Source organism: Lampetra planeri, chromosome 59 (assembly GCF_965212315.1).
Source record: "Lampetra planeri chromosome 59, kcLamPlan1.2.h2, whole genome shotgun sequence".
Taxonomy (NCBI): Eukaryota; Metazoa; Chordata; class Hyperoartia; order Petromyzontiformes; family Petromyzontidae; genus Lampetra; species Lampetra planeri.
Genome location: NC_136165.1, coordinates 2,984,803 through 2,995,336, shown reverse-complemented (window position 1 = coordinate 2,995,336; position 10,534 = coordinate 2,984,803). Strand labels below are relative to the sequence as shown.

Below are 10,534 nucleotides of genomic sequence, written 5' to 3'. Positions count from 1 at the left end.
CCGCCCCCCCCCCCCCCACAACCCCCCACCGCGTCCCCCCGCGTCGCCGCCACCGCTCTGTGTCATCGGTGAAGAGGGCGGCGAGGGGCGAGCGGCTGGCGGCCGGACGGTGGTAAAAAAAAAACCATAAAATTCGCGGACAAAGTTCAAGGCCGGTGACGTCGGCATCGGTGGTGTCAGCGGCACGGCCGTCATCGTCCTCGGGGGTCACCGCCGGGGCCGTCGTCGCGCCGTGCCGGCGTCGGTGGCCGCGCCGCCGCGCCTACGCCGGTATTGGTGCCGGGCGTCGCCGCTGGTGCCCGCGCCGGTGCCACCTCCGGTGCGAGTGCCGGCGCCGCTGCCGGGGTGAGAAGACCGGCGACGGGTTCGTCGTCGGCATCGTCGGCCGCCGCCGTCGCCGTCGTCGCTTGGTGTCGTCATCGGGGGCTAGAGGTGACCGCCGGCCGTAGTGTCCGTCCGGGGCCCGTGGACCGAGCCCCCACGGGGCGAGGAGCGGCAGCAGGCGAGGAGGAGGAGGAGGAGGGAGGGCGGAGAAAGGAGCGGAACAAAGAAGAGGAGGAGGAAGAAGACGAACGGAGAAGAGGAGGAGGAGGAGGAGGAGAGGGGAGCAGCACGAAGACGACAAAGCGGACGACTGCGGTGAAGAGGTGACGAGCAGGAGGAGGGCCGCGCTGGTGGTGGTGGTGGGATAGCCGGTAGAGGTGCAGCCGGTAGTGGTGCAGGAGACGGAGGACGAGGAGGAGGAGGAGGACGAGGTGCGGGTGAGTCCATGGTGCCATGGGTTGCGCCCCGAGCATCCACGTGTCGCACAGCGGGGTGCTGTACTGCCGCGACTCGGACGACTCCACGTCCCCGCGCGCCACGGCCACCGCCACGGCCTCCTCGCAGGCCGCGCCCTCGGCGCCCGCCGACGCCGCCGCCGCCGCCGCCGTCGCCCGCGCCGACGGCGAGGCCTCGCCGCCCGCCGCATCGGCCTCGCCCGCCGGGCCGTGCGCCGTCGCGTTCGCCGGGACCCGCGCGCCGTGGGAGGCCGCCCAAGCAGCCGGGATCGGCGCGACGGCGGTGGCGGTGGCAGGAGGAGGAGCGGGGGGCGACGCGGATGAAGGTGGCGGCGGCGGCGACGGAGGAGGTTGCGGAGGAGGTGGAGGCGGCGGGGGGGGGCGGCAGCACGGAGGCCGAAACTCAGACGAGCAGAGCGAGTGGCAAGGTGAGCGAAGCCGGCGGCGGCCTCTGGCTCTGGCTCGGCGAGCTCCGATCTGGGCGCGGGGTGGTCCTGGCGGTGCCGTGGTGGTCTGGCTCGATGGGTTTCGGCGACTCGAATTTGAAACTCGGACGAGTTCCGGCTTCTACGGCGTCTTGTTTTGTTGTCCCTGGGGGTCTGAGTCGTCTGGGGGTCTGAGTCTGGGGGTCTGAGTCGTCTGGGCGTCTGAATCTGGGGGTCTGAGTCTGGGGGTCTGAGTCTGGGGGTCTGAGTCTGGGGGTCTGAATCTGGGGGTCTGGGTCTGGGGGTCTGAATCTGGGGGTCTGAGTCTGGGGGTCTGAATCTGGGGGGTCTGAATCTGGGGGTCTGAGTCTGGGGGTCTGAGTCTGGGGGTCTGAGTCTGGGGGTCTGAGTCTGGGGGTCTGTGTCTGGGGGTCTGAGTCTGGGGGTCTGAGTCTGGGGGTCTGAATCTGGGGGTCTGAGTCTGGGGGTCTGGGGTTGTGTGTAAGGGAGCCCTCGTTCCCTTGCGGACATCGTGACGAAGTCTTGGTCTGGCCTCGTTGATTTTCAACAAGTGTAGAGTGGCCCTCAATCTGCCTAGGTGAGTTTCTTGCACCCTTGGTCTGGCTCACTGAGTGTCTGGTGTCGTTAAGGTCTCTTGGTCTGGCTCACTGAGTGTCTGGTGTCGTTAAGGTCGCTTGGTCTGGCTCATTGAGTGTCTGGTATCGTTAAGGTCTCTTGGTCTCGCTCACTGAGTGTCTGGTATCGTTAAGGTATCTTGGTCTGGCTCATTGAGTGTCTGGTATCGTTAAGGTCTCTTGGTCTCGCTCATTGAGTGTCTGGTATCGTTAAGGTCTCTTGGTCTGGCTCATTGAGTGTCTGGTGTCGTTAAGGTCTCTTGGTCTGGCTCATTGAGTGTCTGGTGTCGTTAAGGTCTCTTGGTCTGGCTCACTGAGTGTCTGGTATCGTTAAGGTATCTTGGTCTGGCTCATTGAGTGTCTGGTGTCGTTAAGGTCTCTTGGTCTGGCTCATTGAGTGTCTGGTGTCGTTAAGGTCTCTTGGTCTGGCTCACTGAGTGTCTGGTATCGTTAAGGTCTCTTGGTCTGGCTCACTGAGTGTCTGGTGTCGTTAAGTTCGCTTGGTCTGGCTCACTGAGTGTCTGGTGTCATTAAGGTCCCTTGGTCTGGCTCACTGAGTGTCTGGTATTGTTAAGGTCCCTTGGTCTGGCTCATTGAGTCTCTGGTGTCATTAAGGTCTCTTGGTCTGGCTCATTGAGTGTCTGGTATCGTTAAGGTCTCTTGGTCTGGCTCATTGAGTGTCTGGTGTCGTTAAGTTCGCTTGGTCTGGCTCATTGAGTCTCTGGTGTCATTAAGGTCCCTTGGTCTGGCTCACTGAGTGTCTGGTATTGTTAAGGTCCCTTGGTCTGGCTCATTGAGTCTCTGGTGTCATTAAGGTCTCTTGGTCTGGCTCATTGAGTGTCTGGTATTGTTAAGGTCCCTTGGTCTGGCTCATTGAGTCTCTGGTGTCATTAAGGTCTCTTGGTCTGGCTCATTGAGTGTCTGGTATTGTTAAGGTCCCTTGGTCTGGCTCATTGAGTCTCTGGTGTCATTAAGGTCTCTTGGTCTGGCTCATTGAGTGTCTGGTATCGTTAAGGTCTCTTGGTCTGGCTCATTGAGTGTCTGGTATCGTTAAGGTCTCTTGGTCTGGCTCATTGAGTATCTGGTATCGTTAAGGTCCCTTGGTCTGGCTCATTGAGTGTCTGGTATTGTTAAGGTCCCTTGGTCTGGCTCATTGAGTGTCTGGTATTGTTAAGGTCTCTTGGTCTGGCTCATTGAGTTTGATAAGGGTCAGTAGTCCTCTCATTGGTGATGTGCCAGCGATCTGTTCGGGTTTGAGTCGGGGTTGGGTGAAGGTTATGAAGATGTGCTGATTGGGTAGACCACCAACAAAAATGCCGGTGTGTGTGTGTACGTAGTGTGTGTGTGTACGTCGTGTGTGTTTAGGTACGTAGTGTGTGTGTGTACGTAGTGTGTGTGTGTGTGTACGTCGTGTGTGTTTAGGTACGTAGTGTGTGTGTGTACGTAGTGTGTGTGTGTGTGTACATAGTGTGTGTTTAGGTACGTCGTGTGTGTTTAGGTACGTAGTGTGTGTACGTAGTGTGTGTGTGTGTACGTCGTGTGTGTACGTCGTGTGTGTTTAGGTACATAGTGTGTGTTTAGGTACATAGTGTGTGTACGTAGTGTGTGTGTGTGTACATAGTGTGTGTTTAGGTACGTAGTGTGTGTACGTAGTGTGTGTGTGTGTACATAGTGTGTGTTTAGGTACGTAGTGTGTGTACGTAGTGTGTGTGTGTGTACATAGTGTGTGTTTAGGTACGTAGTGTGTGTACGTAGTGTGTGTGTGTGTGTACATAGTGTGTGTGTGTACGTCGTGTGTGTGTGTGTACGTCGTGTGTGTTTAGGTACGTAGTGTGTGTTTAGGTACGTAGTGTGTGTGCACATAGAGTCTGTGTGCGCGATTGTACTGGGGGAGCGGTAGTTGTAGCGGGTAGCGCGCTGCGCTACGAACACCGCCACCCCAGTCCTGTGCACGGCCAACACCATTGACGGTCATCTGAACTGGTCCTCCAACGAGTACCTGGTGCGATGTGTAAACATCGCCACTGGGGAGACAAAGGCAGCCGGGTGTGGTGCTGGCCACCCCCACCTCCGTTCCGGTCTTCATAGGTGCTCGCTAACAGCATTTGCCCTGACACTCTGTTAAGGCGAGATGTTAACTACCTCGCCTGGTGTGCAGGAGGTCGTGGGTTCGATCCTGAGCCTGACGCCTGCTGCTGTATATTTGGAGTTTGCGTGTCTCTCTCTCTCTCATCATCACGGTGGCTAGGAGATTATAACTACCTCGCCTGGTATACAGGAGGTCGTGGGTTCGATCCTGACCCTGACACCTGCTGTATATTTGGAGTTTGCGTGTTTCTCTCTCATCATCATCATCACGGTGGCTAGGAGATGTTAACTACCTCGCCTGGTACACAGGAGGTCGTGGGTTCGATCGCGACCCTGACGCCTGCTGCTGTATATTTGGAGTTTGCGTGTCTCTCTCTCTCTCATCATCATCACGGTGGCTAGGAGATGTTAACTACCTCGCCTGGTATGCAGGAGGTCGTGGGTTCGATCCTGACCCTGACGCCTGCTGTATATTTGGAGTTTGCGTGTCTCTCTCTCCCTGTGGTGTCGTGGATTTTTCTCCGGGTCCTCGTGTTTTTCCCCTCCGCATTTAGAATCGACGTCAGGCGTTTAGAGTTATTTGGCATCTCTAAGTTTCCAAGTGACGACGATGATGATGCCGCTTCGTTGAGCTATCAGTTGTGATTGGCCAGGTCGCTTCTCAAATCGAGCTAGACGCAGCTCGGTGGACCTTAGCTGGTGAAATAAAATACAATGTTCAAATCAGCAAGTGAGGTATGGTGTGGGGGAGCGGTGGCGCAGCGGTTAGCACACCGCCCTCCGACCCCGTCGGCACGAGTTCGATTCCCGCTTGCCGGCCAACACCGGTGACGGTGATTTGAATCGGTCCTGAGCCTCGTCGTCAAATAAGTAGAGCACCCAGCGCGCCGTGGAAACGCTGCCACTGGTTCTGGCACAAACCCACCACCCCTTGGCGTGCCGTGCCGGCTGTAATGGGTACTGCTCAATCACAGCACTTGCCCCTGCCTCCCCGACCCGAATCTCACGTCCCTGCTGTGCGGGGGGGGGGCGAGCAGTTGCAGGGCTGCTCCTTTGCCTCGTCAGGGGTTTGTGTGTGGTGGGTTTTGTGTGTATGTGTGGTGGGTTTTGTCCATGTGTGTGGTGGGTTTTGTGTGTGTGGTGGGTTTTGTGTGTGTGTGTGGTGGGTTTTGTGTGTGTGTGTGGTGGGTTTTGTGTGTGTGTGTGGTGGGTTTTGTGTGTGTGTGTGTGGTGGGTTTTGTGTGTGTGTGTGTGGTGGGTTTTGTGTGTGTGTGTGTGGTGGGTTTTGTGTGTGCGTGTGTGGTGGGTTTTGTGTGTGCGTGTGTGGTGGGTTTTGTGTGTGGTGGGTGTGGTGGGTTTTGTGTGTGCGTGTGTGGTGGGTTTTGTGTTTGGTGGGTTTTGTGTGTGTGCGAGTGTGGTGGGTTTTGTGTGTGGTGGGTTTTGTCCGTGTGTGCGTGTGTGGTGGGTTTTGTGTGTGCGTGTGTGTGTGCGTGTGTGTGTGCGTGTGTCCGTCCCCCACCCGGTGCCATTGTTCGAGGCCGGCGGCTGCGTTATTCCACCCACGGGCCGCGGGGTCGCGCGTCACTCGCCCCGGCCTACCAACCCCCCGCTCTCCCATCTCTCGGTGTCCCTCCAACCTCCCGTCCACCCCCCCCCCCCAACGAAATCCCCGTTACCCCCCCCCCGCCCACCGCCTCCCACTCCACCTCCCCTCTGTCAACTGAAGTCAAAGGGATCCTTTTAAAGTGACCCCCCTTTAGTCGTGGCGGGGGGTCCGAGGTAGCTCCCTGCTAAGGCCACGGGGCCTTGTGGTGGTCGCAGGCGGTGGCGGTGATGGCGGCGAGGCGGTTGGCGGTGCCCCTTTCATCTCTCTCCCCGTGCCCTTTGTATCGCGGGCTTGTTTATCTATTTATTTTCCTCTCTCAAACCCGCGCTTTATTCGGTAATCTCCCGTGCCCTTTTATTTCGACGCTTGAACGCGACCCCGGGGATTTCGGAGGTTCGCCCGGCGGGTTTTGGCGGGAGCGCGAGTTTGAAACCTTGCCCGTTGCAACAGAGGTCGCAAACGGGTTTTGATTCCTTACCCGTACCCGGCCGCACCAGGGTCACAAACGGGTACCCGTACCCGGCCGGGTACGGGTAGCCGGGTATCGGGTAGGGTACGGGTATCGGGTACCCGGTTGCGACCTCTGCCGTGCAAGGGAGAGACAAAGGCGGCCGGGCTGTGGTGCTGCCCCCCCCCCACCCCTCCCACCCCCTCCCCCCCCCCCCTTACGAAGGCCGGAACGGCGCACGAGGGGGTGACTTCCTTAACAGCCAGCACCACGCCCGGCCGCCTTTGTATCCGATGTTTACACATCGCACCCTGGCTACTCATTCGGGGCGGAGTCGACCTAGGGGAGGCCCAGGACCAGAGTAAACATCGCCACTGGGGAAAACAAAGGTGGCCGGGTGTGGTACCAGCCACCCACCCACTCGTCGTGTGCCATACCGGCCTTCATAGGTGCTGCTCACTGACAGCACTTGCCCTTACAGTCCATGAAGCTTACCTGGGGGATCTTCATCTCTTGTATACAGTGTGATTATACAAATCCAGATTTAGATTGCCGGCCTCACGATCCGTGCGATCGCTGCTGGCTCCCGCTCGTGGTTCAATTGGCTCCAGCCCCCTCCCCTAGGTTGACTCGGACTAAAAACGCCTTCCTGTTTTCATGCGTGATGTGGTGTGCATCGCTCGGGTTGAGAAGAGATGGAGTGATGTGGTACAGGAGGATGTGGAGCAGAGTGGACTTGCCTATGACTGGTACCAGCGGTGTCAAGATCGGCCTCTGTGGAGGAGGCTCGTGAAGGACACTACTGGGCAGTTGGAGGCAGTCGCCCTCCAACAACAACGGATAGGGGAGGAGCGATGCTCACAACAATGAGTGGAGCGCCGGGTGGCTAAAGCACAGCCAGTTGGCACATTCGGGGGCACCGGTGGTGCATCGACCCGTGGCACCTGGGTCTGCCGCGTGACCTCCTGCCAGCGGGCGTTCGACACTTCACGTGGCCTCAACATGCACATAGCCTGGCACAGGATAGTGACTGATGCTACCGCACGCCGCAACGCTGTCCCCCCCATAGTGGACGCTCAGAGGTCCACTCGCGTTAATTCGCAAGAGGAGGCCGTGGCGCCTCCACCGGCATCACGCTCAGAATTTGGCAGATTGGAAAATTATCTGAATATTACTCGGTTGGGATTATAAACTAAAACTAATCTTTTTTATTTTACCAAGTAAGGTCCCACTGAGCTACGTAGCTCTTTTTCAGAAGCGACCTGGTTATCACAAATGATAGCCCGGTGAGGGGCCTTATCGTGTGGACATTTTTAGCGACCAAATATTCGAAACACGTGATGTTGATTCTAAATGTGGAGGGAAAAAGCGGAGGACCCGGTAATAAATCCACGTGACCACGGGGAGAACATGCAAACTCCAAATATACAGCGGGTGTCAGGGTCGGGATCGAACCCACGACCTTCTGCATACCAGGCGAGGTTGTTAACATCTCCTAGCCACCGTGATGATGATGAGAGAGAGAGACACGCAAACTCCAAATATACAGCAGGTGTCAGGGTCGGGATCGAACCCACGACCTCCTGTACACCAGGCGAGGTAGTTAGCATCTCCTAGCCACCGTGATGATGATGAGAGAGAGAGACACACAAACTACAAATATACAGCAGCAGGCGTCAGGGTCGGGATCGAACCCACGACCTCCTGTATACCAGGCGAGGTTTTTAACATCTCCTAGCCACCAAGCCTTACTAAATTGGCTGTGCCGGGTGGTTGCGGGTTTCACGACACATTTATATTTACGCGATCTAACCCAAAAAGAAAACCTGTATTATGTTTTGTTTACGTGACAAGCCCTTACTAATGGGCTGTGCCCGGTGTTGGCGGCGGGTTTCACGACACATTTATATTTACGCTAACCCAAAAAAAACCTCCGTTTTGGATAAAACGTCCTCATCTCGCGACGCGACGCCTGGGATTTGCGTGGCTGGGATTGCAAGCGAAGGCAAACAATAGCAAAAAATCACAGTTCGTGAATAATTCAAGGTTGCGCAATGCTGCCTTCACGAGTTGCTGATGCCAGCCGGTAACTTGCCACTGCTGGGCAAAAAGTCTTGTTTTTTTTTCTGTTTCTCAGCCAATTTTCCACTGCCACATGCAAACCGTGCCAGCGCAGGGCCCTCACAGCACTGGTAGTTTTTCCACTGGCACATCCGAACCATGCTAGTGCTGGGCTCTCCCCGTACTGGTGTTTTTTTTTCTTTCACTGGCCGTTTGCCAAGCAGAGTCAGACCCACCCAATCCGTGACACACACAAGACATCCGAATCCAGCTCTGATTTCCAAGCAGGGCCAGGGGTTGGGGCTGACGATGCATTCGGTTACGTTGCGACATTGGAACGCAACGCGCAATCGTCTGTGCGATCTTCTCCGCCTGTTCGTTATCACGGAAGCTGGCTTGGCACAGCCTTCAGGCACGGCTCATATTCTTAGGTTTTTTTCGGTAAAGTCACGTTGGTAAAAAATAAAAATTAATAAAAGTAAAATAAAAGGTCGAACCGTCACAGCACGATAGCTATCGTGCTGTGACGGTTCCACCTGAAGACGGAAGCTTGTGTTGCCTCCGAAACGTCGTGATTTTTATTTTATTTTTATTTTACTTTTATTAATTTTTACCTACGTGACTTTACCGAAAAAACTAAGAATATGAATCCTTGCAGTCACGAAAGCTTCAAATCTAGGCACGGCTCAGTTGCGCAGTGGAAAAATAAAATGTGCGGCCCGTTCCTGTGCGGTCGTGACCTCCGAACTCTGTGACCTTCGAACTCTGTGACCTCCGAACTCTGTGACCTTGTCCCGCCGCCGTCGCCGTCTGCTTCGTTTCCCTTCTCTCGTTGGCCACTCTCGCGACGGCCTCGTCTCTCTCTCTCTCTCCTCGTCGTCGTCGGTGGTTGTCGTGACGCTTCCCGCCCCATTTCCGCCCGATTTCCCTCCGCCAATTCCTCTGTGGGTCCTTAACGAGCCTCCTCGGTGGAAAATGGCGTGATTTAATTAGCGCAAATATTTACGCCGCAGGGACCGGTCTCTCGCTGGACCCGCCGAGGCTCTGTCTGCGCGTGCATGTGCGCGCGCGTGTGCGTCCGAGTGTTGCGTGCGCGTCTGTAAGCCGCCCTTAGGGAGACAGTGCTGTCTAACCTTGCCTGTGCGCGCGCGTGTGTGCGTGCGTGTGGATTGGGTTTATAGGGAGCGGCGGCGTAGCGGTTAAAACTCTGCGCTACAAACCCGGCGACCCAAATTCAATTCCCGCTCACGGCTGACACCGGTGACGATTATCCGAACCGGTCCTGGGCCTCCGCTAGGTCGACTCGGCCTCAAATGAGCACCTCGTGCGGTGCGTAAAAATCATCGCCACTGGGGAGACAAAGGCGGCCGGGCGTGGCATAGGCCAACCGACGCCCCTTGCGTGGCGTGCCGGACTTCATAGGCGCTACTTGCTGACATCACTTGCCCCAAACGGTCTGTTCAGGCGACACGGGGGATCTTTGGATCGGGTTGCCACCTGCGTCGTGGCTGTCCCAGGATCGTAGTCTCGTTGACGAGGGCAGCTGCTGTCCGGGCAAACACTCTTCACTCTTCCCAAGACATTGAACACTCACGCCCTCGAATTTCTTCGTTGTGCGACGATAATAATGTTACTAACACAACACTCGGCAACAACGCACGCACGCTCCGTTCGCAATTCAGCGGTCGCCGGTTCAACCTCCCGGCGCGGCAGTTGAAAGCAAAGTTTCTTAAATCTCTCACCCCCCACCCACCCAACCCACACCACCACCGGTGGGGTATAAAGCGGATAACCCACCGCCTCTTCCTGGACACCTGGGCCAGCGCAAGAAGATTAGGCCAAAATACCCCCTCGTAGATGGGGGCCTCCTCTCTGGTTGAGCGGGCGGTGAGCGTCTCAGCCGGCCGAGCGGCGAGGCGTCTTTCAGAAAAACGAGAATGACAACATCGCACCGCCCATGGCGGTTGTGTCCGACCGTACTTCACCGCACTCGGGCAGCGCGCGTCGCTGGTGAAGCCGCGGAGGGTTTGTGAGCGACACACGGTGTCGCTCGTAGCTGGTGTTGGGGTCGTGGCCAGCCATTGAGCTCGGTGACCCAGTGACCTAGTCGCTGGGCTAGCCACCACTCCCTCTAATGATAACGACGACAGGCGTTGATGATGACGACGACGACGACAACAACGAGTTGTATTTAAATTACTCTAGGGGGTAGTGAGTGTACCATGCGCTCGAGTGGTGAGCGGCTCTATCTTGTTGAGTGATGTATCTGGTTGAGCGGTGATTGATGTATCTGGTCGAGTGGTGAGTGATGTATCTGGTTGAGCGGTGAGTGATGTATCTGGTTGAGTGGTGAGTGATGTATCTGGTTGAGTGGTGAGTGATGTATCTGGTTGAGTGATGTATCTGGTTGAGTGGTGAGTGATGTATCTGGTTGAGCGGTGAGTGATGCATCTGGTTGAGCGGTGAGTGATGTATCTGGTTGAGCGACGTAT

General features: G+C 56.6%; 1 protein-coding gene across 1 annotated transcript in view; it reads left to right on the top strand.

Annotated features, from left to right (window-relative positions):
• The first annotated feature begins 21 nt into the window (after positions 1–21).
• The window catches only part of LOC144736219 (high affinity cAMP-specific and IBMX-insensitive 3',5'-cyclic phosphodiesterase 8B-like), a 57,215-nt gene continuing 46,702 nt past the window's right edge, over positions 22–10,534 (top strand). Inside the window, 2 exon segments of the mRNA XM_078618834.1 lie at positions 22–1,152; positions 1,154–1,207. Of these exon segments, the coding sequence (XP_078474960.1) occupies positions 778–1,152; positions 1,154–1,207 (429 nt within the window). The 5' untranslated portion in view covers positions 22–777.